This window comes from Heterocephalus glaber, unplaced genomic scaffold (assembly GCF_053883595.1).
Source record: "Heterocephalus glaber isolate CG9 unplaced genomic scaffold, H.glaber_assembly_v1.0 deba00001761, whole genome shotgun sequence".
NCBI lineage: Eukaryota > Metazoa > Chordata > Mammalia > Rodentia > Bathyergidae > Heterocephalus > Heterocephalus glaber.
This window is the reverse complement of record NW_028258458.1, coordinates 1410067-1437988: the sequence shown is the minus strand read 5'-3', so window position 1 is coordinate 1437988 and position 27922 is coordinate 1410067. Positions and strand designations below refer to the sequence as shown.

Here is a 27922-nt window from a genome sequence, read left to right as displayed (position 1 = left end):
AAAAACTTTAAAAAAACAACCACAAAGAAGCCAGGCATGGGGCATATAACTGCAGTCTTGGAACTGCATCAGGGAGGCTGAGGCAGGAGGATCACATCTGGTTCCCACCTGGGTAACTTAGGGAGATTCTGTCTCAGAAGCTGGGCTGGGGATGTAATTCAGTGGTAGAGCGCTCCTGGGTTCAGTCCCCAGCATTAAAAACACACAGAGCTACTGGTCAGCTGGCATGCGGTGGGAGGTGGCCTCCTTTTCTGGAAGCACCGTGTATGTGTTTGCTGCCCTAGCCCTTCCAGCCCTCAGGTGGTGGCCCCTCCTCCTGGTACCAGACCAGGTGCCCACGGGGCTTCCCACAGGCATTCACTGTCGAGGTCCCCACCCTGTCTCACTGGTGCCCTTGGGAGCAGGGGGCCCTGCTGAGGCCTGCGGGGAGGTGACAGCGTGGCCCGCTCTGATCTGGGAAGGACTAGACGCTCCGGGCCAGCTGGGGCTGGGGGATTCCCTATGGCACCGTCACCAAGGGCAGCCCCAGCAGCCACGGCCACCAGATGTCTCCCCGTGAAGCAAAACTGTGGCTGGTGTCACTCGAGGCCAGAGGCAGTTATGCCACATCTTCCCTGCTAGGCATCATCCCCTGCCACCGGCCTGCAGCCACATACACCTAGGCAAGCATGTCCCGACCCACTGCACTGTGATGGGACACAGGAGCCACGGGAGTCTTCAGAGATGCCAACGTGTGTGGCTCGGCCCAGCCCGCGTCCACGAAATGCTCAGTGGCACCGCACTCTGTCAGCAGCGCTGGCTCCAAAGGCACACGCTGCTGCAGGGGATGAGCGAGCGAGGCCAGCACTGGCCCTGTGCCCAGGGGGAGCTGGGTGTGGACAGTGACCCTCCAGGGCTGAGGGCTCGGGCCGGGGCAGTGCCCGAGTGGGATGGAGAAGCTGCTGGGGGGTCAGGGAAGGCAGCCTGGGAGGGGGGCTTCTGATTGTGGCATCCAGGGCCCCGGTACCACCAGTGTAATGACGTCACGCTGCACAGGCACCAGCACCAGGATATTTAATTGATTCCCTTAGCTCTCTCCAGGCCCAGCGGGAGGCAGACGTGTGTCCCATGTTCCCCTGCCAGCCAGAGGATACAGATGCAGGGACGGGGACGTTCCTTGCAAGGTCCGCCTGGGCTCTGGCTCCGCAGCCCCAGGGCACTCCCCAGAAGGCCCGAGGGGTACACTCCTCACCCCTGGCGCACTCCCACCAGCCCCTCTTCCCACCCGTCTCATCTCCGGCTGGCACAGGGCTGCTCAGGTAAAGATGCAGCCCCTGGCCCGGTGACTCCAGCCCAGTGGGAAGGACCCTCGGTCGGGGCCCGGCTGTGGCCTCCTGCTCCGCAGACTGCGTCAGGAGCTGTCAGCCTTGGCCTGGCCACCGACCTGGGCCACCTGGTAGAGGCTGAGCAGGGAGGAGATGGTGCCCATGAGGCCCACCAGCCACGGGGGGAAGCAGCCGGCCCACAGCATGCCCGGGGGCAGCCAGTGCACAGCGTTGGCCAGGTCAGCCAGGTTGCTGAGCAGCGTCAGCACCTCCGACCGAATCTGCGCCTCCATGGCCCTCCGCTTGCTCCGGGGCAGCCGGCTGTAAGAGGACAGTGGGGACTGAGGACAGCCCTCCGCTTGGCCCCAGAGGAGCCCACAGCCTCCAGTCCACCCCTCTGTCCTCCAGACTCCCCGAGACGGGCAGGGCATGGGGTGGGGGCTGGGTTTGCACAGGACATGACAGGGACAAAGGCCACTGTCCTCAGGACACAGGCTCCTCCTTAGACGACCCTGCCTGCCAGGGCACGCCCATGAAGGCTCCCCAGGAGTCCCTGCGCTAGCAACCCTCAGTTTCCCCATCCGTAAAAAGTATTTCATCCCACCCCGAGCCCAAGGTGAAGCCCATGACCCCGTGCAAACATGCTCGGGGCTGAGGGGACGCAGCTGGGTCATTACCGTGAGCCCTCCCGGGACCTCCCTGGCCCAGCCCAGACACTGCACCTGGTGAAGGCAGCTGTGGGGCCTTGTAGCCTCTGCCTCAGCTTCAGCACCATCCACAGGGACCTGCAACACCAGAGACCATGGGGATGGGGACACCAGCTCCCCAAGGCCTCCCTTCCCCGCCCCCGAGGGTCCTGCACCCTCTCTGAGCCCCAGGCCCAGCTGCGCCTTGAAAGCTCAGGAACTCAGATTGACAGACCTGAGCTGCCCAGGCCGCGTCATGGACAGGCTCGGAGGATGAGCAGCCCCAGGCACCTGCCCTGACATCCCTGGGCACACAGGAAAGGCAAGGGCTGGAGAGACAGGGCAGGCTTCGTGACAGGCACAGCCACCTGGAGGGGACCTCCGAGGTCGAGGGCCACAGCGGACATGGACGCTGTCCCCAGAACCAAAGATGCACAGCCTCCCTCTAAGAGGTTGGGGAGGCTTCTCAGCAGACGTTGGGGAAGACACCATGGCTGGGAAGTGCTAGGAGCTAGTTTTGGGAATCGGCTGGTTGTTTCCTCTGAGGGCTCTGCTGACAAAAGGTAAGCAGGTGCTGGGGAGCCAGGGCAAGGCCGCCACACCAGCTGCTTCCCTCCTGGCCCTGCAGTTACTTCTTCTCGGGCCTGCTCTGCAGAATCATGGCCCCTCCCCAAGATGCCCACACCCTAACCCTCCCGGGACCTGACCCTGCTGTGGTCCCCGATGTGCGTGGCCAGAGGGACACAGTGAAGGTCACGGCGATGGAAGATGACTGTGGATGGTCTGGGGCCAGTGTCACACAGGGTCCTCACAGGAGGGAGGCAGGCGCTCCAGTCAGAGACTGGCAGACACTGTGCTCCTGGCTCTGCAGATGGGGGAAGGAAGCCGGGGATGGTGGCATGCCTGTCATCCCGGCATTCAGGAGGCTGAGGCAGGAGGACTGCTGCAAACATGAGGGGCCATGAGCCGAGGGTACTGCTAAGAGCTGGGGCAGGCAAGACCCAGATTTTTTCCCGGAGCCTCCAAGGTGGACCTGCCCTGTACACACCTGCAGGCCTGTTTCAGATTTTCAGGACTGTAAATAATATAACCTTCCAAAAGATGATAAATCTGGGCTGTTTAAAGGTCCCAAGTGTGTGGTTATTACAAAAGTTACCGGAAACAAACAGCAGGGTCACGCATGCACGACAGGAGGGGGCGGGGAGGGGAGGGGGAGGGGTGGGGAGGGGAGGGGGTGGGGGAGGGAACTCAAGAGGCGTCCGCATCCTGCCCAGCCTGCAGCCTCTGTGAGGTCACTCACCTGGCCGCCCCCAGGAGCAAGGAGAGGCCCCAGAGAGCTGTGCTCAGCGTCCACCACCGGGTAGAGTCCACGTGCAGGACCTGGGCGTCGGCGGCCCAGGCGATGTGCTCACAGGGGTAGTAGAGCTGGTCGGCCATGTTGCCCAGCACCGACAGGCAGCGCACCAAGGCGTCCTCCTCCTGCAGGGCCGGGAGAGGGAGGGGCTGCAGTCAGAGCTCCCCACTGCCCCGTTAAGACTGCAGCCACACCAGGCGGCGGCGAGACCCCCCCACACACACACTGTCCCGGGGCCATGTCCCGGCCTGGCAGGCTGACACTGCAGTAAGGAAAGCCTGCTGGGCCGGAGTCCCACCCAGCCTAACTTCTGCTTTCCACACCCGTGGGACACAGTGGCAGGTCTCAAGACCCCATGGCCTGGCACCAGCCAGAGAGGTTCTGCCTCCCCAGGTCTGGGCTGGGCACCGGTTCCCTGATCGAGATTCCCATGTATGACCATGCTGGGACACTGCCTTCCTTCTGGGCAGCTTCCAGTTCCCAAACACAGGTCTCAGGGGGCTCTGCAGAGAGGGACCCAGCCGGGTGGGGTGAGGACACCGGCTGCCCCAACAGTGCACAGCTCGTGTCCCTCCCCGGCCCAGGAGAAGCCGCAGACATGAATTCCAGACTGGCAGGCAGGCATTTAGGGAAGCCGCCTGCCTTTGGCAGGGACAGGGTCCCAGGCAGCTGAGCCAGAGTGCACGTGAGCTCTTGGTCCTGCACAGTGCCTGGCACATCTGCCCAAGTCCTCTTCTTCCCTTTTATTGTTTGTTTGTTTCTGCAGTGCTGGAGATCAAACCCAAGGCCTGGTGCCCTGAGCCACCCCACCCCCCACCCGGCCTCTGCCCCAAGTTCTACAACTCCCTCTACCCAGCAAGGCAGGGCCCAAGGCGCCCTGAGGCCTGGCTTCCCGCCTCCCCCACCCCTCTCAGGGCCCCATACCTCTGCCGTCACATGGGCAACATTGCAGAGATCATGTGCAGTGAAGCAGGCACCAGGCTACTCCCTGCCCAACCCTCATAGCAGCAAAACATTAGGAATGCGCTAACGTCCACCCACAGGGCCAGTTAGATCACCATCTGTTAATGTGGTGGTGCACTATAGGGCCATCGAGAATGAAGGGGCCTGGGCCGGGGATTTAGCTCAGTGGTTCCACCGCCTGCCCCAAAGGCGCAAGGTCCCAAGTTGGATTCCCGGTACAAAAAAAAGAAAAAAAGAATGAAGAGGTCTGGGCCAGGGATGTGGCTCCGTGGCGCTGGGTCCTGAGTTCAATCCCCAGTACCAAAACACAAACAAAGGGGCCAAGGCCAGCTATGTTGGTGCATGCCTGGGAGGCTGAGGCAGGAGATTTGCCCTGAGTCCAACGCCAGCCTGGCCAACATAGAGAGTTCAAGGGCATCCTGAAGTACCTAGAGAGACCTTGTCTCAAAAATGAAACAACGGGGCTGGGGATTTAGCTCAGTGGTTTCGCCACCTGCTGCGCAAGCGCAAGGACCCAAGTTTGATCCCCGGTACCAAAAAAAAAAAAAGATAATAAATTGTCCAACAGGGAGCACTTTGGGATAAGCCCATAAAACAGGGACCAATCAAGGCTGAAGCCCAAGGCCTCCTGAGGTCTGCACCCCTCTCCCTACACCCCACACACCCCGTTACCTCTGTCCCCAGGCCATACTGCTTTGTGTACAGAAACATGGCCAGGTCATCAAAGAGTCGAAGGACAGTCCTGCAGTGGCTCAGCTGGGCCGACACCACCAGCAGGCGCGTCCCCACCTCCGACCTGGCAGGACCTTGTTGGAGCAGGACCCCACCAACCAGCTGGCAGCAGTACCCCAGCATTCGGATCTGTGGGAAACCAGAAGCAGTCAACAGCTCTTCCTGAATAAGCTGGATCACCCCTGTCCTGGTTGAATGTGCAGGAGATTCTAAATCAACAAGCTTCAAAAAAAAGCTGGAAGTTTAAAAAGGTGTTTTTGCAAGCTGGGTGCACTGGTGCATGCCTGGGATCCCAATATTCTGGGAGGCTGAGGCAGGAGGATAGCAAAGTTCAAGCCCAGCCTGGATAACTTAGGGACTTAGTGAGACCCTGTCTCAAAAGAAAAAATAAAAAAGGTTGAGGACGAGCTCAGTGCAAAAGCCCTAGGTTCAATACCCAGTACTGCAATAAATAAATGAAAGCACTTGCATGGCCCGGGGAATTTAGCTCAGTGGTTCCGGCGCCTGCCTTGCAAGCGCAAGGACCGAGTTCCATCCCCGGTACTAAAAGAAAAAAAAAAAAAATTGGGGCCGGGGATTTAGCTCAGTGGTTTCACCACCTGCTGCGCAAGTGCCAAGACCTGAGTTCGATCCCCGGTACCAAAAAAAAAAAAAGCACTTGCAGGTGGGACAAATGGGGAACATGACATCATTGTCCAAAGGGTGCAGTGAGAGTCCTGGCTCAGGCCAGAGGAGGAGGTGGAAATGCAGATTTGCATCAACCTACTTAAGCCAAAACCCTTAGCTGGGCTGCAGGCTGAGAGCAGGGGATCCAGCTTCACTCCACCAGACAAAGTAGCAATTTGTTTGAATGGCTTTCATGAAAAGGAACCCAGTGAAAGGGTCATCAGAGCATTGTGAAATGGGTCAGGTTCAACTCCCTTCTAGCTTCCATTTTTCATCTGCTCCTCAAAAACTGCTTCTGTTATTTTATATATTCTGTTACATGTAACCCTTTCCAGATCCACTGTGATGGTAAAACACTGCAATTTAAATGTCTAATTTAAGTTGAGGGTGTGAAAACCTGAATGCTCAATCATAGGGGATTTGGCTGGACCCTAAATGCCTGACCACCAAGGCGCACGTGTGCATACACACGTTCCCAGGTACAACTTACATGCGCACTGGCAAAGAACTAGTCAGGACATGTTAAGAGTCCAACCTCAGGGACCTGAATGGACCAACCTTCATGCTCAACTGCAGGGGATTTGGCAGAACTTAAATGTCCAGCCCTAAGGGGAGCCCTGTAACATCCTAAATCCACCTATGTGACAGTGTTGGGAACCCAGGGAGCAACTTGGTCAGATTCTAACTGTCAAGCACGGAGATCTGGTCAGGAAGTGGAAATCCAGCCGGGCTGGGCATGAGGAACAACCTAAGCGGGATGGACTTGGAGCCCAGCTTGGGCAGAGCCCCGGCGATGGGGGATCCTGAGCGACACCGCCCCTCTCTGGCCTCCGCTTCCTCGTCTCTGAGGTCTGAGCGAATTCCAGGACGCCGGCCCCGCTCGGCCCCAGCCTCACCAGGCGGTCCCGACCCCTGTATGACTCCAGCGCCGAAGCCAGGTTGCTCACTACCGCCATGGCGACTCCGCCGTGACGTCACCAGGACGTCTGCGCGCCGCGCCTGGGGGCGGGACCAGGCCGTTTCGGGAAGAGGCGCGAGGCTCGCGCGAGCTCTGCGCAGGCGCTCAGAGCGCCCTTTGTCCCCGAAGCAGCTCTTTGTTCGTGCAGGTAGCAGGCGAGTTTGCAAATTTGAGGCGCTCACGTGGGTGCGCGGCCAGCCTTCGGGGCCCGGATGACCCTGGGAGCTTGCTGCAATTGCGCCGAGGCGGATTAAGCAACATGAAAATATGTCAGAGTTGACCATATACCCACGCTGTATCGCTAGATATCCGGACCTGGAGCTGGGGGCCAGGCTCAGGGGTGGAGCGTTTGCACAGCAAGCGTGAAGCCCTGGCTTCAGTCCTCAGAAATGAAACAAAAAATACAGTCCTTCAAATGCGTTATATATCTGTGTGTATGTGAATATGTGTGGGTATATGTGTTTATTTATATACTTCTTTGTGTTGGTACTGGGGATTGAGCCGAGGGCCTTCCCGCTGGGCTACATCTCCAGACTTGTGTTTAGTTTTTATTTTGAGACAGGATCTCGCTAAACGGCCAAGTTACCTAGGCTAGGCTAGAACCTGTAATCCTCCTGCCTAAGCCTCCCAGAGTCCTGGATTACAAGCTTGTACAATCACGACCAGCTTTGTGTGTGTGCGCGCGTGTGTGTGTGTGTGACGTATGTAATATATGTATATATGTACTTGTGCATATATGTTATACACGTATATAAATTTGTATGTATTATATGTGTAATATATATGTATTCTTTTGCATGTGTCCCAAGTAACCTGTCACAAAGGCTCAAAGAGGGATTTCTTTTTCTAATTGCTCTCCTTTACCCTTCCTCCATTATGTTTATAGTATGTATGATCATCATAATATTAGGTTGTAAGTTAACTTTAGATGTTATGAACATACTTAGGTCATTCAACAAGAATAAAGAAGAATCTGGTGACCAGAATTGCTCCAGGGAGGGTTAGTAGGGTGACTGGTTAACTTTTCGCCTTTATGGCATTTTGAGACCTTTGAATTTTGTGCAGTATACATGGATTATCTCATCAAAGACATCAAAATTTTCCAAAAGTTAACACCCATTCCCTCTTCTTTTTAAAATTGAGATATATCATATAACATGAAATTAATCTTTTTTTTTAAGTACTGGAGATTGTACCCAAGGCCTTTGCACTGAGCTACATCCCTACCCCTTTTTCGTTTTTTATTTTGAAACAGCCTCACCATATTGCCCAGGCTAGGCTCAAACGTGTGATCCTCCTGCCTCAGCCTCCCAGAGTGCTGGGATCACAAGTGTTTGCCATCACTCCTGGCTGAAACCACCATTTAAAAATGTACAGTCCGGGAGCTATTTAGTGCATTCACATATTGGGCAATCTTCGCCCCTTACTAGTTTCAAAGCATTTTGTCACCTCTAAGAAGACCTATAGGAGACCAGAGTATGCCAACACAAAATATGCCACCTTGGCATAAGGGTTATTTTGAACTGAAGGTGGAGCACATAGAAAAAGCTCTTTGTTTCTTTTTGGTTTGGTTCTTTGAGACAGAGTCTCATTATGTAGCCCCGGCTGGCCTCGAACTCACAGTGATCCTCCTGCCTCAACCTCCTGAGAGCTGGGATTACAGGTGTGTGCACTACCACACCCAGCACTTTACCATTTATCTGCCTTCCTGTAATTGCCACCCATGGAGACTCAAAGTCCTCCTGTCTTCTCACTGCACTAAAAATGTTCTGGGTGGAAGATGCTATCTAGGCCGGAATTTGATCCCATTACTCACTTCTCTGGACATCACCCAAGTACACATGAGCCACATCTGTTCATGAATGTTTTTCTCTCAATTCTTCGGTTATAAGGATCTTATCTGAGCTAAGAACTAAGGGTAGAAGGGAAACTGTTTTTCTTCCCTCTGCTCTGTGCCCAGGAAGCAAGCATCTGACCCCTCCCTCTCCCCTCCCCTAGTCTGCTTTCTCTCTGTGTATTTACCTTTCTTGATTATTTCATATAAATGGATGACCCTTGTGGGCTGGGTGCCCCATCTCGGAGGTTCCGAATAGAAGTCCAGCTGGCTTCTTTGCCTTGGCCTTCCATAGACAGGTAGATCGAGGGGGCTTGCTCTAAAGGAGATGGGTTCAAAACAGTGTAAAATGGAAATGGATTGTCTTGCATGTTGGTTCTCTGCGGGTCTGGAGGGAGGGAGGGAGAAGCTGCTGTGAAGTCTAGCTTGGCACATTCTGCCCAGGAGGTCTCTTCCTGTCCCTGTTTTCAGCCCAGCCTTTTATCCTTTGCCCCTCTAAGCCTGGCTTAGCTGCCTGCATTAGTCCTTAACCTGGCTGGGCTAATTTTCCTTCACATTTCTAAGTTTAACCGGCTGCTTAACCCTCCCCTCCGATCCTAGCTTAGGCTTTTCTAACTGCCGATTCATTATAGCTAAACTAAGCTACCACAGTGGGATTGTTAAGAGGTGGGGTCTGGGTGGAGATCATTGGGGTCACCCTTAATGGGGACATAGGGACTTTGCCCCTTCTGGTGTCTCACTGTTTCACTCTGCTTCCTGGCTGCTGTGAGGCGAAAAGTCCTCCATCACCTCCTCCCACCATGCAGCAACACCATGGACTGCAACCCCAGAAACCAGAAACCCCACACCCTTCCTCCTAATCAGTCGATTATCTCTAGTATTTTGTTACAGTCAGGAAAAGCTAACCGTGACTGTATGTGTGTGGCTTTTTTCACTGAGTATAATGCTTTTGAGATTCGTCCTCACTGTAGCATGTACTACAATTGTATACCTTTTTTGTAGCTGAATAATAGTCCCTTGGGCAGCTAGACCACATTTTGTTTAGCCAGTCACCTGTGGGTGGGCATACAGGCTATTGTGACAGAGGTGCTATGCCCATTTATGTGCATGTGCTTGTTTAAGTCTACTTTGAATTCCTTTGGGTTGTACAGGAATGGAATTGCTGGGTCATGGAGTATAGGTTTAAATTTTTGAGGAACTGCTGAACTGTTTTCCACAGTGGCTGCACTATTTTATGTCCCCACCAGCCACGCACAAGGGTTTCGACTTCTCCATATCCCTGTGACCTCCTCTCTAAGTGACTGTAGTCAGCCAAGTGTGTGTGAAGTGGTATCTATCCCATTGTGGTTTTGTTTTATATTTCCTTAGTGACTCATGATGTTGACTGGTTTCCTTTCGCAAAATATTCCTTTTTTTTTTTTTTAGACAGGGTCTCCCTATGTAGTTCAGGCGGTCCTTGAACTCACTCAGGCTGGCCTCAAACTCTCAGCGATTCTCCTCCCTCAGCCTCCCAGAGCACTGGGATGAGCCACTATGCCTGGCTGGCATGCTTCTTCCATCCCCTTTGCAGCCAGGCATGGTGGTGCAGACCTGTCATCTCAGCTACTCAGGAGGCTGAGGCAGGAGGGTCGCAAGTTTAAGGTCAACCTGGGTGACATAGTGAGACCTTGTCTCAAAATAAAAAATGCAAAGGGCTGAGATGTAGCTCAGTGATAGAGCACCCTGGATTCCACCCCCAGTCTTGCAAAAGCCCTACCAAGGAACCCCACACGAGCTACTTTCCAAGGTCAGACCCTCCAGTGACTTAAAAACCTCTGGCTAGGCTGCACCCCCACACACATCCCAATAGCACTGCCCCGCACAACCAAGCCATCAAGCCCAGTGCACCCTGCAGTCCACATACTACGTGCCCCCCACACCCGAACCGTGCAGCTGTGAAAACATAACTGTGCACCGTGCTTGTGTATCCAGCAGCCCACCTGTCAGCAGGAAGTCCAGGCTCGCGGGGCAGTGATGCCACCACGTGGTGTCCAAAGCCGGACCCTGTGACTTGGCACAGAACAGGCTCCCGCTAAGTGTCACTGCCTGCAGGCCCTGGCCCATCTGCAGGTTTCTTTCCCTGCTCCACAGCGTCCTGGGAGACCTTGTCCAAGGTAACAGCCAGGCCTGACACAACCCAGGTGCCCAACTAGCAGGGATTTGGCCAGAACCTAAATGTCCAGCCATGTGGGAAGCCCTGCGATATCTTTAACTCCCAGACCAGATGCTCTGGGACAATCTAGGGACCAAGTTCACTGGCCTGGGCATGTCCTGAGTGTTCTACCATGGACACTTGGTCACTGCGTGGAAGCCCAGCCAGGTTGCATGTGCAAAACCACCCACGTGTCGCATGCTAAGGGGAGTAGACTTTGGTGTTGTTTGTTCTGTTGGAGACAGGCCCTCACTATGTAGTCCAGGCTGGACTTGAACTCATGGTCATCCTCCTGCCTCAGCCTCCCAAGTGCTGGGATGACAGGTGTGTACCTATACACAGCGCTAAGGGGAGCAGCTTATACTAAGCTTGTTCAGGGGCCTCTGTCCTGACGCATCACGGATGCCACAGCCACTTCTGCATCAGCTTTCTCCCTCGAGTGGAGTCTCTGACTGCAACCCAAATCCAGCACCCCTCACCGCGGGACATCCCACAAGCCCTTTCGCACTCAGCAGGCCCCAGACTGATGTCAATATCTCATCCTTGTGTTCCCGTCTCAGGGACAGCCCTGACATCCACCCAGGGCCCTACACATCCCCGACACCATGCCAGCGTCTTCCCTCCGCATGCAGGCGCCTGTCCCACAAGATCCCTGGAATCCAACTTTTCTTCTCAGCCCTCGGCCACCTCCTCTGACAGTCACCATTCTTGCCACCTGGCGATTGGGCCCTTTCCCCACAGCATCCCAGCATCCCAAGCGATGTTTGTGTGTTGGGGGGGGCGGGGTACTGGGAACTGAACCCGGGGCCTTTGCACTGAGCTACATCCCCTAGCCCTTTTCTCTTTTTTATCTTGAGACAGGATCTCGCTAAATTGTTAAGTTGCCCAGGCTGGGCTGGAACTTGGAATCCTCCTGCTTCAGCCTCCCAGAGTGCTGGAATGACAGGTGTGCACCACCACATTTAAGCCTAACATCCAAACAGGGCTTGGTCCTGTTGCAACTTGGGTTCAGGGCTCTATGGGCACCCTTCTCCCCCCAAATTCAAGCCAAGATCAAGGCATGCAGAGACAGCTCCTGCCTGAGTGGGCGACCCCTTCTCTCGAGCCTCTGCTGTCCCCAACTGGCCCCAGGTGCAGCAGTGAGTTCAGCAGGCTCTGTCCAGACCTTGCAGCACCCAGCATTGGGTTTGAGCCAACCTTGACCTTCAGGAACAGTCCTGGACTTGGTGGTGTGGGTGCTGGCCCGGCCCAGCCAGGGTCCTTCCGCTGCACATGAACAGTTCCGCAAGACGCCAGCGTCGGACAGGGCCACTCCTCGAATGTGAGTGAGGGAGATGAAAAAAACCCACTGCATCCACACGGCTGAGCAGGGGTGAGACAAACACGAGCAGGAATGCAGCTGACAGCCTCAGACCTACTCTGCTCCTGGCTAAAAGGAGCGGCCGCTAATCCCTTACCCGGCCGGGCTCTAGCTGTGTTCCATTCCTTCCAACTTCTTCCCAGAAATGATTGGGATTCCATAACAGCAGGACCTCTCTCCTGCTTCCTGTTAGCATCCAACATTCGCCTTCCAAATTCCCTTTCCCAGCAGCAGCAACAGCAGCAGGGGGCGGGGGCGGTGGCAGCGCTGGCTGAAAAGTGCAATCACACCCCCAGGAGCAGCTGACCAGGCCCCAACCCGAGGGACAGAACTGAGGCATTATGAACTGCATCAGCCTCAGCACTCATATTTTTATTTCATTTATTCTCTAAATTTTAATCCAGTCAGCTGTGACAGTACAGGCCCATCATTCCAGCTACTCCAGAGGCTGAGGCAGGAGAGTCTCAAGTTCAACCCCAGCCTGAGAAATTTAGAGACTTATTGAGACCCTGTCTCAAATATAAAAAAGGCTGGGATGTAGCTCAGTGGTAGAGCACCTGGGCTTGATCATCAGTCTCTCTAACGCTCTCTCTCTCCCTCTCTGCCTCTCTCTCTCTCACACACAAATTTAATTCGCTTTACGGAGCTCTGATTCACACATAACAGAACTCAGCATTGTTAGTTTCATGAGTCATCCTGCTTTCCCTCCCCCACTCCAGGCCAAGGAGTTTTAACAAAGTCATGCAGTTGTGTGACCACTGTAACAATTAAGACAGAGATGTTGTCATCACTTCCCAAATTCCCTTGTGTTTAAAAAAATTGCTTGTTGTTGTTTGTTTTTTTGGTACCGGGGATGGAACTCAGGACCTTGCTCTTGCCAGGCAGGCAGCGGCACCACTGAGCTAAATCCCCAGCTGTTGTTTTTTGAGACAGGGTCTCACTACTTAGCCCAGGCTGGCATGGAACTTCCAGAGATCTTCCTGCCTCAGCCTCTCGAATGCCAGGATTACAGGCGTGCATGATGCTGCCCAGCTTTTTAAAAGGAAGCTTCTGAATGCCATTAAGGGATGCAGGGACTCGGGGAGACCGGGCCAGCCTGGCTGGGCAGTGGAGGAGGCAGAGGCACAGGCAGACTGGAAAAGCAGCAAACTGGACACCAGCACCTGCTTCATGGCGCCCTTCTGCTGCTTTCCAAAGTCTGTGCTGCCGATGGAGCCCTTGGGAGGCAGGGTGCAAAGCCAGGGCCTCTGGGCTGCCCTGGAGGTGCTCGGGCCCATTGTGACACCATCGTTCGGGGAAGTGAGGAGGTCACAGTGGGCAGGGCGGGACCACGCTGGGCTGCAGCTGTGTGACCAGGCCCTGGGAGGTCAGGGCCAGGAAGTCTGAGGGCCCAGCTGGCCCCCAGCCCAGCACGTGTTAGCTGTCATGACACCCCCGTAGGTAGGTCTCTGCCCTTGTCCCTGTGGAGGAGGAAACCAGGGATTGCAGGAATCGATTACCTGGTTACTAATCTTAGCTGTCAGCTTCTCCCACAAAGTTTGGAATCTTCTTGATTCTCAACTATTTCAGGATATAAAATGATCCACCAAAAAGCAAAACAGGTGTGGTGGTGCACACCTTTCATCCCAGCTACTCAGGAGGCTGAGGCAGGAGGACCTCAAATTTGAGGTCAGCCTGGGCAACTTAGTAACTTAGCAACACACAGTCACAGGGATAGAGCACTTGCCTGGGGTGTGTGAAGTCAAGGAAGGCACAAACCTGTACACTAAAATCATGGCTTCATTAAAAACACCCACCTGAAGAAGGCCGGGGGTGTAGCTCAGTGGCACCACACCCGCCTGGCAAGCACAAGGTCCTGAGTTCAATTCCCGGGGGACTGAAAAAAAAGAGACTTTGAGTCTCAAGGCAATATGTGTGCCACAAAATGTGAAAAACACGCCTCTGAACACAGGTGGACTGGGAGGGCTGCGTGGAGGAACGGAGGCTGAGAGCCAGGGAGGCTGGGAGGAGCAGGGAGGAGGGCAGGGAGACAGCTCGGCTCCAGGTAAAGCAAGAAAGTCTCAAGCTGGGAGCCTGGAGTTAAAGGTGGGAGAAGGAAGGAGAATGGGAGGTGTGGGAACCTCAGACATGGAACACAAAGCTCCCCCCCAGGAGGGCAGCTGCACAGGGCACAAGGGACAGTGAGAAAGCACTGTGGAAATGAGATTGTGCGGCAGGGTGTGGAGGCACACATCCGTCATTCCGTACCCAGGAGGCTGAGGCAGGAGGATCACTGCAGCTGGGCTGCATGCTGAGTTCAAGGATAGCCTGAACTACAAAGTGAGGCCCTATCTCAAAAAGAAGCGCTGGCTGTGGATGGACTGTTCTATATAATAGCTTGTCCTTCCTCTGCTTTGAACCCTACCATGGTTCCCACCTCATTACAAAAAAGCCCAGGTTCTCCCCAGGGCTTTGGAGCCCCCGGCCACCTGCACCTTTCCAATTCCGTACTTTAGAGATGGGCAGGGAACCCGGGGCCTTACGCGTGCTAGGCAGGCGCTCACCATGGCGCCACACCTCCAGCCCTGTCATCAGCTACAAGAGGGCAGGGTTCAGGGTCTGTTTGGTCAGATGCTGTACCGCCCCCGTGCCTAGGACGGTGCCTGGCACCCAGCAGACGCCAAATGAATGCCGGTTTCTCTCTCGACTTCCCTGGGGCCCAGCACAGGGCGTGCGCCTGTTTTCCCGACGACCCCGCCCCAGCGCAGTGCCTGGCGCGCAGGAAGAAGTCAAAGGCAGCTTTGTCCTCGGCGGTCTCAGGCCCGGTCCGGTGCCCCCGCCCCTGCGCAGGTGGCGCTGTGCCGCGATGGCCGCGAGCCCCCTCCCGCCGTGCCCGGCGTCCCGGATGGACTTTCTCAAGGCCTGGCGTTTCGCGCTGGGCCCGGACCCGCGGCTGCACCAGGGCACCCAGCGCTCCACGACGCACCGGGACTTCCCCTCCCACGGCCCCAACGCGCGAGCACAGCGGGTCCCGCAACTGCCGAGCGCTCAGCTCTTCCAGCAGGACCCTGGAGGGTCGGCCGAGGAGCGCGTGTCGGAGGCGCGCCGCGCGTTCACGCCGCCAGCGAAGGCCGAGGGCCCGCAGGGACGCAAGGCCGCCACGCGCCACCGCAGCCTGAGCTTGTACGCGGGCGCGCGGGCTGGGCCCGGCATCTCCAGCACGCGCGCCGCCTACCGCTGGCCCGAGGTGCAGGCGCGCGCCGGGGAGCGGATCGGAGGCGCGCGCCTCATCTTTGACCTGGACTCGGTGCCGCCTGGCGACAAGGACAAGCTGCGCGTGCCCCCCACCGCGTACCGCACGTTCTTTCCGCCCCACGACGCGAGCCCGCAGCCCCGCGCGCACTGCTGCCATCTGGGTGAGCGCGCGCCTCTGCGCGCTGTGCACAAAGAGGGGCAGGGATTCTGCAATTTCCCCCAGTTCCAGGGAACGTTTGACAGTGTCGGCAAACAGTTTTTGATTGTCACCACTAAGGGAAAGGGTCCTGCTTGCAGGTAGAGGCTAAGGATAAGGCTAAACATCCCACTACCCACAGGGCAGTCACCCCGTGAAAAACAATTAGCCAGCTCCAAATGTCGATAGTACTCGACCTCCAACACCACCCCGGACTTCCTTGGGCCTCAGTTTCTCCAGCTGTGGAGTGGACACATCCTCCCGAATTTCTCCAGGGTGCTGTGTAGTGGGGAGAAGTTATGAATGCTGCTTTGAGTTCAGTGTAAGCTCCCCGTGGCCACCCCGGCCCTGCACCTTCGTAGCTGTGTGATTGACCAAGTGAGACTCTCCAAGCCTTGATCCACTCATCTACAAAATGGGCGCTGTTCCAGGGCCTGACCTCACAGGAGCTGGTGAAACTGAAGGGTCTCAGTGAGCCCGGCACATAGTGGGTGCTCAACAAAGAGGAGCCCCTGGGAGTGTGGTTTTCCAATTCGGTGGCTCCAGGACCCTTGCAGGTGATTTCTGTGATTTCCAGCAAGTTGCTTACCCTCTCTGAGCCTCAGACAGCCTGTGAAGTGAGTACCAGGCCCAAGACGCAGGTGCAAAGCCCTGGAGGCATGGCTCAATGCTTCATAGTTATCCTTTGTATGGTTAGGAGATATGCTTGAAAAATATGGTGAGTGTTTAAACTTAAAAATTCATGACTGAAAAACTCACATTGCCATAAATCTCCTTCTAAATCCTCCTCCTCGCTTTGAGCACACCTCCCCCATCATTCTTGCCACTTTCTGAAGCCGTTTTGAAAGCTTTCTTTCGTGAGTGTCCAGGTGAGCTGTTATGGCTGCGTCTGTGTCCTGAATCAGTTCAAAACATTGGCCTTTCATGGTCGTTTTGACTTTGGAGGAGAGCCAGGCGTCACATGGTGCCGGACCCAGTGAAGAAGATAGATGAGGACCCAGCGTGATATTTTCATGGACCTGCCTTTCCCTTGGATGGCAGTCAACTCCACAGCAGCTTTCACCATAGTTTTGTCCGCACCTCATGAAGACGCTCCCCAAAGAGCCCTTCCAGAACTGCTTTGGAAAGTGGCAAGAACAGTGGGATAAGTGTGTTTGAAGTAAGAGAGAGGATTTTGAGGGGGGTTAAAGGTACTGTGTCTCTTACTGTAATCATTTTTTAAAATTTAAACATTCACTTTACCTCTATATATCTTTTGTAGTCTTGTCATTTTTTGGTACACTCCAGATAGTCCTCAGTCTAGACTGGTAAGGATTTCTCAGCCTTTTTTTTCCAGGCAAGGGATTGAATCCTATGGGCCCTGTGGTTTCAGGGAACCAATCCCATTCCCTCTCTCTCTCTCTCTCTCCCTCTCTCTCTCTCTCTCTCTCTCTCTCTCCCTGCCCCTCCTCAGGGGGTGCCAATACCCTCAGGTGGGACTACAAGGGACAGAAAGAGAACTCCTACAAGAGACAATTCCAGGCCCTGCTGGGCCCACCTGCCTCTATGTGTAAGAGGGTAAACTGAGGCAGGATTGGGGCTGCTGGGGAGGGCAGCCACGCAGGCCGGGTGGCCTTGGCCTTCCCACCCCTCTCTGCATACAGGCGACTTTCTCTGTGCCCCTAGGAGATTGCCAGACTGGGTATGGCCCAGTGTACTCAGAGCTGAAACAGACCCATGCACCCCAAGGCCTGCCCCCGGACAGGTACAAGGGACCGCCATCTCTGCCACCAGGATGGGCCAGTTGGTATTCGGCAGCAGCCGAGTGTGTCACTTGGGGCTTTCAGGTCTCCATATTGTGTCAGGTCACCCATTATTAATGTCTGCCAGCTCAGCCAGTGCTGCTCCCCTCTTTCCTGCAAGGAGCCATGCAGATCCCACCTTACCTTACCCACAGGTATGACAAGGCCCAGGCAGCCGCTCACATCCACTGTGTCAGTATCCCACCTGGAGACAGCCTCTTCCACGGCAGCACTACGGTGACCGACCACTTCTATGCGTGGGACCCAGGTGAGGGCCTGCCTCCTGCCTCTGCTGGCTCCCTCTCTCTGTGGCTTCCCCACACCGCTCAACCCTTACTCTGCCCTGGCAGAGCCTTTCCTTCTTCACCATGATCAGACTCCAGAATCGCACATCCTGAAAGGAAACTGGTGTCCTGGCCCCGGAAGCCTTACAACCTCCATGCAGGATTTCTATGGCCAGGTCAGTGGGTAGGGGCAGAAAGGGGAGGGGTAAGCAGGGCAAAGGGCTTCAAAGGCAGAGAAAATAGCAAGTGCAGGGCTGGGAATTTAGCTCAGTGGCACCATGCTTGCCTCATAAGCACAAGGTCCTGAGTTTAATCCCTGGTACTGAGAAAAACAAATAGCAAGTGCAAAGGCCTTGAGCTAGGAGTGAGCTTGGTATGTGTGTGAGGATCACCTAGATGTATTTGATCTTGGGGAAGTTACTTTCAAACTTCCATATCTCAGTGGGGTGGCGCTCGCCTGTAATCCCAGCACTCTGTCTCTAAATAAACAATAAAAATGGTTGGGGATGTATCTCATTGTGAAGGCTTTGGGTTCAATCCCCTGTGAATAAAGTAAAAACCTCCCTGTCTCATTCGAATGAGATAACAATTCCCAGCAGCGTCATGGAGCCCAGAGAGGGGCGGGGAGCTGTCCCGTGCCACACAGCACCCACCCTCTTCCTCCCCGTGGGCTTCGGGACATCTCAGACTTGGCAGTTTCCTAGCTTCTTTGTGGTCCCACAGCCACCGCCTCCGACCCAGCCAACCAGACGCCACATGACCCATGAGAAATGGCAGGGTCACGTGACCCTGGGAGAGCCAAAGCTGCTGGGGACACGTCTTCCAAAGCACCATGCACTCAGCCTACTGTGCCCGGGACGGAGGGAAGCCACCGAAGGCACTCAGCCTCCACTTCACAGGGACCGACCTGCCTCAGGGCAGCGGCGGTGTGCCCCCCCCATCCAGAGAGGCCCCGCCCACCATAGAAAGCCCCGCCCCGTCCCTGGAGGCCCCGCCCCATCACGGCCTTGTCCCCCTGCTGGACTCTGGCTCTGCCTCCTGCAGGGTTAAGCCTCGCCCTGGACTGGCCAGGACCCCCAGTCCTCCCCTGGACAAACCTGTCCCCCCCTGGCCTTGGCACTACCTTGCCACCCTGCTACGGCACCCCCCCCTGCATGGCTCCGCCCCTCGGGAGCAGCCACAACCCCGCCCCTTCTCCATCTGCCCTCACTCAAAGCTGCCCTTTCTCCTCTGTCAGGTGCTAGCTCCGCCCTCTGACCTGCTGGCTGTCCTACTTGGCCCCGCCCCCAGAGTCCTGCGGTCTGGCCCCGCCCCCACCCCAACCTCAGTCCTTTTTGGAGGAAGGAATTCGGGAATTGAACCCAGGGCCTTCATACTGACCAACAACCCCAGCCCTTTTAAACATATTTTATTTTGAGACAAGGCCTTAAAGCCTGGGCTTGAATTGCAGTCTTCTGCCTCAGCCTCCCAGAGTGCTGGACCGCAGACCCGTGCTACCACGCCTGGCTCCAACTCCACTTCTAACCCGTACTTGGCCCCAGGTCAACATCAGCCTTTGTCCCTGAACCCGTCCCCCACCCTCAGCCCCTCTGTCCCTCAACTGCCGGCGCCCCTGCCCAAATCTGCAGAATTCGACTTTTCAACCACTAACCAGACGATGCTGAAGCCGCACGGAACAGCCGGAGCGCGCAAGACTCCAGAGTTGCCGCGGAGGGTAAGAGGGGAGGACAGGGGACGCCCCACACAGCTTCCGAATGGGCGCGGTTGGCAGGACGATCACACTGTCACCCTCCGACCCCACCCCGGCCTCAAGTCACCCCTAGCTCACCCGAGGTCATGTCAGGATCTCCCCATGACTCTTCATATGGAGCCACCGAGGTTCACTGCTCCTCTCGTGTCTCGCTGGCGTCTCCTGGAGCTCTGTGGTCAGCACAGCCCGGCCCCCTTTGCCCACCTCCGGGGTCCAGTCCCTAGACACACACGCCTGCACCTCGGCCCAGCCTTTGATGCCCCAGGGTGGTCCAGGCACCACAGGCTGGACAGGGTGGGTGCCCTGCCGACCCATCCCACTCCACAGTGTAAGTACATCCACCTGGAGTTCCCGCTGGGGAGACAGCGCTTCTTCTCCACCCACTACAAGGAGGAGTTTCCCTGCAGGTACCAGGGCCCCGCAGTACTGAGACTAAGCAACGCCCAGGAGAGCTACGTGCCGCTGGGCATGCCTCGCCATCGGGGCTGCCCGAGAGGGGCGATAGACCCTCAGGCTTCCCAGCTCCCTTTGTACCCTTGCTCCAGCCAGCAATAAATGCACCTTGCCTAAATCTGCCCTCTGCATCAGGCCGCCTTTTTTTCTGCATAGGTGGGGTACTGAGGACGGAACTGGGGCACTCACAGTGAGCTACATTCCCAGCCCTGTTAGGTTTTTATTTGGAAAGCTAAGACTTTGGTCTCACTAAGTTGCCCAGGCTGGCTTTGAACTTTCCATCTTCCTGCCTCAGCCTCCTGAGTAGCTGGGATTACTGGTGTGCGGCACTGTGCCCAGCTCCACCAGCCCACTGTTAAAGGCGATGCTTGGACAGATGGGGGCAGGAGGGGATTGACAGGTGACAATGGCTGTTTCCTCCTTTGAGAAAAACCTGAGCGCCTGAGCAGTGTCCCAGCCCCTGGCTTGCACTGAATGGCACAGAGGGTTTGGAGTGGGACAGAGCCATTGGGGCGGGGGTGAGGATGTGCCTTCCTGGGGCTGTGAGGCAGGAGGTGGCAAAAGAACAAGCTAGAGAAAGAAGGGAGGTTCCACCTTGGGGCCAGCTTTCCGGGACTAGAGTCACCTTCCAAGTTAACATCAGCCCAACAGCTGAAATAAACAGACACTTCTCAGAGGTACAGATGGCCAACAGATACATGAGAAAATGCTCAGCATTGCTGGCCATTAGAGAAATGCAAATCAAAACAACTCTGAGATTCCATCTCACTCCAGAGACAATAGCCATCGTCAAGATACCAAATAATAAAGGCTGGGGAGGGGCAACATTCTACATTGTTGGTGGGAATGTAAACTAGAGCAACCACTATGGAAATCAGTGAGGAGGTTTCTCAAACAACTAAAGCTGGAAATTTCATTTGACCCAACCATTCCCCTTCTAGGTACCTTCCTGAAAGAGTTAAAGTCATCATATCACAGTGATGTATGCACACCCATGTTTATAGCAGCACAACTCATACTAGCTAATTCTTGGAAGTGACCTATATACCCATCAACAGTTGAATAGATAAAGAAAATGTGGTGTTCATACACAATGGAGTACTACTGTGCCATAAAGAAGGATAAACCTGAGACATTCATAGGTAATCAGATGCACTTTGAGACCATAATGTCAAGTGAAATAAATCAGACACACAAGCTTAAATATCGCATGGTTTCTCTTATACAAGAAAGCAAAAATATAAAAAAGAGCAAAATAAAAGATAATCAGAAGTAAGGAGATCTTTTTCAAATAGGAAGGGGAATCAGGGATGGAGGGAGGAAGAAAAAAGGGATAGAAAAGAATTGGAGAAAAACTGGAAACAGAGCTTTTGCAAAAGGGAAAGGGAGCAAGAACTGCAAGGAGCAGGAAGGGTGGGAGGGGAAGAGGGCAGCAAAAGAATTAAGATGTGTTCACCTTCAAGCTCTCCCACAATAAATCTAATTATGGTGTACTGCAAACATGTACTGATAAAGATAAATAGTCATTAGCCCAGCACCAGGATGCTGAGGTCTAAACATAATGGGGAAAGATAACCAGGAAACTCAGCTCATACGCAGTGAGCCTGTGCCTCTGCAGCCCCATTACCATGGCATTGACTATGCAGATTTGACCGGGCGCGCACATGCGCACACACCCACATGCACACGCGCACACACACACACTCACACACACACACACACACACACGCACGCATGCACGGGCTTTGGACACCATGACAGTTCCTTCAAGGGCCATAAAAGGTCAGACACTCCCCCTCCCATCGAAGTCAAACCCCGGAACAACCCCAGACCCTAACCCTTCAAACCCTGAATTCCAAGCTTCCTTGCCCTCCAACCTCTCTTCATTGGCCCTCTCCCACCCTGGGGGACCTCAATATATGGGGTAAATGGTTAATTTTTTTTAATTATCAGAGTAGGGCCGGGGATTTAGCTCAGGGTTCCACCGCCTGCCTCGAAAGCAGAAGTACCAGAGTTCGATCCCCGGTACCAAAACAATTATCAGAGTAAAAGACAAGACCTCCTGAAAATCCTCCCCCTCACTTCAAACACACTTTTCCCATCATTCTTGCCAATTTCTGAAGCAGTTCCGGAATCCTCTTTTATGAGAGCCTTTACAAGGTGTGATCAAAAATACAGTGAATGCTGTGGCCATGTGCCATCCAACAGTTAGGCAGGCTCGGGAAAACATGAGTGTGTCCTCATCCACATTATTCACCGGATCTGCCACCCATGGCTTCTGGCTCTTCCCCAAGGTCAAAATGACCAAGAAAGGTCAAAGTTTTGAATCGATTCAGGACATCGAGGCAGCCACAGTGGTGCAACTAAATACACTCATGAAAGAGGACTCCAGAGCTGCTTCAGAAAGTGGCAAGAACCATGGGATAAGTAAGTGTGTTGAAGTGAAGGGGAGTTTTTTGAAAGGGGATTCATAGCAATGTGTCTTTTATCAAAAAAGTTTTGAAAAATCTCAGTAGATACCATATTTTTCTATCATACTTCATACATCCAGACAAGTTGTGCACTGCACAACCCTAGGGAGCCTTATTGATTCTATAGTTCATGCTTGTGAGAGTCCTAGCTTTCAACCCTACCCTGGCTTAGCCAATTCCACATTTTAACTTATTTCCCTTAGTACCCTTCCCTTTCCAGGTAGTAATTTCTAAATTAGTCAAGAACACTGGGCCAGGGATTTAGCTCAGTGGCACCGTGCCTGCCTTGAAATTGCACAGTCCTGAGTTCGATCCCTGGTATCAAAAAAAAAAAAAAAATCATGAATCCAAGGGACAGAAATCCACTAATCAGAGTTCAAACACATGGGAATTTTCTGGCTCTTAGAACTAGGAAGAATGAGGCTTCAGGTACGGCTGTATCCAGGAGCTCAACCAATACAGCCAGAGCCATTTCTTGGACTCACTGTCTGTCCTGGTGTAGAACGACCTCACTTTGCAGATTGCTCTGGACATTTAGGGGAGGTAGTTGCAGGTAGCAGGACTGGAAATCAGAGCTGACACTGGCAGGGAGGCGGGGCGGGGCGGAGTGTGTGCACTCACTTTTGTGGTTGCAGTTTGTCCTTGTGCCTATCTGGGTTCAGATGTGGTCACAGAATGGCCTCGTCTGATCACTGTTTATACTCCGAGACCAGTGTTTAGGTTTCATAGAGAACATCAGGGCCTGGCTGCCAGGAGCTATTTTTTGCCTCCTCCCTGGCAGGGATCTGTGTCTTTGGGTGAAATCTATCCAGATGTCTCCCCAGTCCCGGATGTGGTTCTCCAGAAATGAGCCCTGGAGCTAGGCCCCTGGATTCCTTGTGGGACAGCAGAGACCAGTATGTGGGTAGGAGGTGGAAAGACATTAAGCGAGAGCATTCCACACTGACTTTCAAGGTGTGAAAGAATGTTCCTCAGAGACCTGGAGACTTCCACTAGCATAAAGAAAAAAATTTTAGGGGGAGAAGAAATCTTGGCTTAAGCAAAGTTAGGCAAGACCTGAAGGTGCAGGCTTGGCCTGTGTCTGGCCAGCCAGCCAGGGTCCCGCTATGTAGCTCAGTTTGGCTTTGAACTCACTATGAAGCCCAGGCTGGCTTCGAACTCCCAATCCCACTGCCTCAGCCTCCAAGTGCTGGGATGACAGGTGTGTGCCACCTCCGCTGGTTTGTTTGCTGCTTTTGGAACAAAGATATGAACAAAAGGCCGAGATAGAGAGAAAGAGGTAGAAGCAAAGAGAAGGACGGAGGCAGGCAGAGGGACAGAACCGGAGACAAAGGGATTGAGACAGAACGGGACCGATGTGGAGAAACAGGGCCAGAGGGAATCAGAGAATGCAGGAGAGACGGAGACATAGGGGCTGCGTCAGGCAGGGCCAGCGAGGGCCACGGAGGCGGAGAGGCAGGGCTGAGGCCGGCGGCGGCGCGGCCCGGCAGAGAGACCCGCGCGCACAAAGGGGAGGCCGGCGGGACAAAGGCCGGCCCGGGGGGCGGGGGCAGCGATGGCGCCGGCCGCGGCGGGGCGGGCGGACTACAAGTCCCAGCAGCTCCCGCTGCGGCCCTCGGCCGGCCCCGCTCTCCCCGGGAGCGCCTGGCGGGGCCGAGGGGGCCGCCGGCGGGGCTGGCGGGCGGGGGGCGTCCTGCGGGTCCGGGGGGCGCTGGCGGCCGGGCAGGGCGAGGGGCGCCGGGTGAGTGACCCCGCGGGCGGGCGGGCCGGGCCGGGCGGACTCGGGAGGGGGGCGGCCCGGGGACCCCGGCGCGGGGCGCGGCCCGGGGTGACCTCCTTGCCGCGCCCCCCGCCCTGCGCGCCCCCGCCCCGGGCTGGCGGATCGGAGAGCGCGCGGTGATGGGGGGACCCGCGCCCCGCCGGCCTAGCGCGCCCCTCCTGCCTCTGCGGCCGGGGGCCCGGAGCTGCGCGCCTGCGATCGGGAGGGGCGGGGACGCCCTCGGCCCTGAGATCTCGCCCGGGGCGCCCCCTCCCCAGCGCCCATCCACTCCTGGAAATCAAGAGGGCCCCTGGGTATTGTTCTTCCTACCTCCAGCTTGGGGTCTGGGGGCTCAGGAGGCCCTCTCCTCAAGATGCGGGGTCGGGGGTCTCCTGACCCCCCAGGACCCCAGGAAAGGCCTCAGCCATTGTTCCCTTCCCTCGAAAGTCTGGAGGTCCTGGCCTCTGGAAGCCTCTCCCTCGACTCCGGAAGGGTCCCAGGGATTTCTTCTCCCTCCTTCCAGCTGCGAAATGGGAAAGGAGGCAGCCGCAGCCTCTGGGGTAAACTAAGGATTCCCTTGCCCCCCACACACACCCAGGAGGGCACCCAAGTATCCTCTCCCCACCCTGTAATTGTGGGCATGGGTCGAGGGGGCCATCCAAGAGCTCCACCCTCCCCCAGTGCTTACCACTTCCTGCTGTGGGGCTGTGGCTGGGTGTGATCCCCCTCCCCAAAAGGTCAGCCAGAGCTCTCGCTACCCCCATCCCACCAGTGTCTGCCCAACAGGTAGTTCCAAGCTCCCCCTGCCTCCGGGGAGGGGTCCCAGCTCTTCTCCCTCCACCCCATCAATGTGTCCACCCAGTCCCCACGCCCCAGCCAGGGGCTCAGCGGCTCGGGGGTCTCCCTTTACGGGAGCTGTGTCCAGGTTTCCCCAAGAACCCAAGAGGTGATGAGAATCCACCATCTTCCAGCCAGTTGGGGAAACACGCTGAAACCTGTCCCCACCTTCCTGGCTATGCGGTCTAGAATCTGCCTCCCTCTTTCTGGATAGGAGGGGTCCCCCACCACAGTCCAGCTGAGGGAAGAGGCATTCTGCATCTTCTGTCCAGGAGAGTAGCTGTCCCCTTGTCATCTTGCAGGAGGCTCCTGTCCTCTCCCCAGCTACATAGGAGGGGACTCAGCTGTCCTTTGCCTCCCATTTCCCCCAGACAGAGGTTCAAGAGCTCAGCTTGGTCCAGCGGCTCAGTGGGAAGCCAGCCAAAGGTCTCCCTCCCCACCATGAATGCTCAAATCTGCCACCCCTGACTCTGCAATGGGAACTCAGGCCTTGTGCTCTGCCTCCCAACCTCTTCCCCACAAGGGAACTGAGGTCTCTCTTCCACAGACCCAGGCTGCCCAGCATAGAGCCAGGATGGACAGAGGGGCAGAGCCATGGAGTTGGGCACTGGAGACCTAGTTTGGGGTCCCATGACTTCCATCCAGGTTGGGGCTGAGAAGGGAGGGTCCCCCCATGCCGGGCCAGGGTCCCCCAACTGTACTTCCTGGCTGGGGCTGGGGAGAGAGAGAGAAGTCTCCTGTGGTGAAAGACAACAGACAGAGCCAGTCCCTGCTCCAGTCCCTGCCCAGCCTGCAAAGGAGACGCCCTGGCCCCTGAAGATGCCACCACTGACCCTCTGTCCTCACCCTGCAGATCCTGTCCCAGAAACGACCGGCAGTTCCACAGCCGGGATGCGGCGCTCTGTCCTGGTCAGGAACCCGGGCCACAAGGGCGTGAGGCCCACCTATGAAGAAATCGACTCGGACTCGGAAGACCTGGACCCCAAACACGAAGATCTGGACCCAGTTTCTGAAGACCCAGAGCCGGATCCAGAAGACCTCAACACTGCCCCGGAAGACGTGGACCCCGGCTATGAAGACCTGGACCCCACCTCTGAGGAGCCCCAAGATCTGGACCCCATGTCTTCAAGTTTCGATCTCGATCCAGACGTCATTGGCCCTGTACCCCTGGTCCTCGACCCCGACAGCGAAGCCCTCAGTCCTGCCGCGGCAGACGTGGACCCGCTCTCCTCCAGCATCACTGCCGCCCCCGAGGTCCTGGCCTCCAGCCCTGCGGTGCTCCCCGCCCCAGCCAGCCCGCCCCGGCCCTTCTCCTGCCCCGATTGCGGCCGCGCCTTCCGCCGCAGCTCGGGGCTGAGCCAGCACCGCCGCACCCACAGCGGCGAGAAGCCGTACCGCTGCCCCGACTGCGGCAAGTCCTTCAGCCACGGCGCCACGCTGGCGCAGCACCGCGGCATCCACACCGGTGCGCGCCCCTACCAGTGCGCGGCCTGTGGCAAGGCCTTCGGCTGGCGCTCCACGCTGCTCAAGCACCGCAGCAGCCACAGCGGGGAGAAGCCGCACCACTGCCCGGTGTGCGGCAAGGCCTTTGGCCACGGCTCGCTGCTGGCACAGCACCTGCGCACGCATGGGGGCCCGCGGCCTCACAAGTGCCCGGTGTGTGCCAAAGGCTTCGGTCAGGGCTCGGCGCTGCTCAAGCACCTGCGCACGCACACGGGCGAGCGGCCATACCCGTGCCCGCAGTGCGGGAAGGCCTTTGGGCAGAGCTCGGCGCTGCTGCAACACCAGCGCACGCACACGGCCGAGCGCCCCTACCGCTGTCCGCACTGCGGCAAGGCCTTCGGGCAGAGCTCCAACTTGCAGCACCACCTGCGCATCCACACGGGCGAGCGGCCCTACGCCTGTCCGCACTGCTCCAAGGCCTTCGGGCAGAGCTCGGCGCTGCTGCAGCACCTCCACGTGCATTCCGGCGAGCGCCCCTACCGCTGCCAGCTCTGCGGCAAGGCGTTCGGCCAGGCCTCCAGCCTCACCAAGCACAAGCGGGTGCACGAAGGCGCCGCCGCCGCAGCCGCCGCCGCCGCCGGCTTGGGGCTCGGGCCTGGCCTGAGCTCTGCACCCGTCACGAGGCCGGGAAAGGTCTCCTTCCTGGGTCCCGAGGCTGTCTCTGTGCTGGGCTCTGGCCTGGGCCTTAGCCCAGGCCCCAGCTCTGGCTGCGGCCCGGACCCTGGGTCCCTTTCCAATCCCAGCCCCAAGCCCCTCTCTGGCTCCGGATCCTCCCCCAGCCCCGATCCTGTTGAATCTTCTGACCCTAAGCCTGGTCACAATGCTGACCCCGACCTTGTGCTCAGCCCTGACCGTGAATCTGATACCAGCCCTGACCCCCACCCTGAGTCCCAGCCTGACCCCTGCTCTCCCACCCGAGACACTGTCAGCCCAGCCTTCCCTGCTGGTGAGAGTCTGGAGCGGGTTGAGGAGCAAGGGGCACTGCTGGGGCCTGATGGCTGAAGGGGGCACCGCAGGGCGTCCACAGGGCCTGGGAAGTTGTGTGTTGTGCACTTAGTAAAACCCTCCCACTGCCTTCGCTCTGTTGTGGCTGCCTTTTGTGTTTTCTCCCCTGGTGCAGTGTTGGGCCCTCCAGCGGTGGGAAGGTGGGGCCAGGGCCAGCTACACATCTGGAGCGCTGCCCTCCAGATCCCTACCAGCTCCCCTACAGGATCTCCTTCCTCCTGTGGGTCATCACCGCCCCCAGGTCCAGCTTGTGGAGGTAGAGGGCGACTCCCTGGCAGGATGCCCTTCCTTCCGTTTTTCTACTCTTGCTGGGATTTCCAGTACGTTGGTTCTGGTGGTCTGACAATGGAGGCCGGTGTTGAGGGCAGCCCTAGCCATCAACTCCGGGAGCCTCCCCCTGACCCTGGAAGCTCACATAACAGCTACACCACTGGACAAATGGAGGCTGCACATTTATGTGTTCGACAAACATCTGCTGGCTCTTGCGTCTTAGCAGGGAGCAAGATAAACATGGCCTTGCCCTTAACAGAGCTTATCCATCATATTCATGAATATTCTCAAAAATAATTATAGAAGACGGACATTCTAGAAGAAGCATAGG

The 27922-nt window shown here is 56.4% G+C and overlaps 3 protein-coding genes across 4 annotated transcripts; 2 read left to right on the top strand and 1 right to left on the bottom strand.

Annotated features, from left to right (window-relative positions):
• Positions 1 to 1038: 1038 nt before the first annotated feature.
• Positions 1039 to 6732, bottom strand: Pex11g (peroxisomal biogenesis factor 11 gamma). The gene is made up of 5 exons (XM_004865319.3): positions 6602 to 6732; positions 4980 to 5168; positions 3291 to 3469; positions 2027 to 2089; positions 1039 to 1625 (listed from the first exon to the last, which is right to left on the bottom strand). The coding sequence occupies exons 1-5, from the start codon at positions 6659 to 6661 to the stop codon at positions 1391 to 1393; spliced, it is 726 nt and encodes a 241-aa protein (XP_004865376.1). The 5' UTR covers positions 6662 to 6732; the 3' UTR covers positions 1039 to 1390.
• Positions 6733 to 14510: 7778 nt separating this feature from the next.
• Saxo5 (stabilizer of axonemal microtubules 5) lies at positions 14511 to 19854 on the top strand. Its single transcript, XM_004866040.3, is given in 9 exon segments — positions 14511 to 15443; positions 16932 to 17035; positions 17122 to 17222; positions 17415 to 17527; positions 17610 to 17719; positions 18267 to 18353; positions 18355 to 18469; positions 19172 to 19257; positions 19621 to 19854. Coding segments are annotated over 9 exon segments (1842 nt in total). The 5' UTR covers positions 14511 to 14545; the 3' UTR covers positions 19849 to 19854.
• Positions 19855 to 23811: 3957 nt separating this feature from the next.
• Positions 23812 to 27394, top strand: Znf358 (zinc finger protein 358). 2 transcript variants are annotated; one of them, XM_087202016.1, is made up of 2 exons: positions 23812 to 23958; positions 25667 to 27394. In XM_087202016.1, the coding sequence occupies exon 2, from the start codon at positions 25705 to 25707 to the stop codon at positions 27316 to 27318; it is 1614 nt and encodes a 537-aa protein (XP_087058142.1). In that variant the 5' UTR covers positions 23812 to 23958; positions 25667 to 25704; the 3' UTR covers positions 27319 to 27394. The 2 variants fall into 2 exon arrangements, with proteins under 2 accessions (XP_087058142.1, XP_004865378.3); XM_004865321.4 differs by lacking the exon at positions 23812 to 23958 and adding an exon at positions 24257 to 24536.
• The last annotated feature ends 528 nt before the right edge of the window (positions 27395 to 27922 follow it).

Coding starts and splice junctions, on each gene's coding strand:
- Pex11g (XM_004865319.3), bottom strand. CDS start 6,661: ATGGCGGTAGTGAGCAACCTGGCTTCGGCGCTGGAGTCATACAGGGGT. Junction 2,090..3,290: donor TTGCTCCTGGGGGCGGCCAG/GTGAGTGACCTC, acceptor CTGGTGTTGCAG/GTCCCTGTGGATGGTGCTGA. Junction 1,626..2,026: donor CCCACAGCTGCCTTCACCAG/GTGCAGTGTCTG, acceptor GTCCTCTTACAG/CCGGCTGCCCCGGAGCAAGC.
- Znf358 (XM_004865321.4), top strand. CDS start 24,350: ATGCGGGGTCGGGGGTCTCCTGACCCCCCAGGACCCCAGGAAAGGCCT. Junction 24,537..25,666: donor AGGCAGCCGCAGCCTCTGGG/GTAAACTAAGGA, acceptor CTCACCCTGCAG/ATCCTGTCCCAGAAACGACC.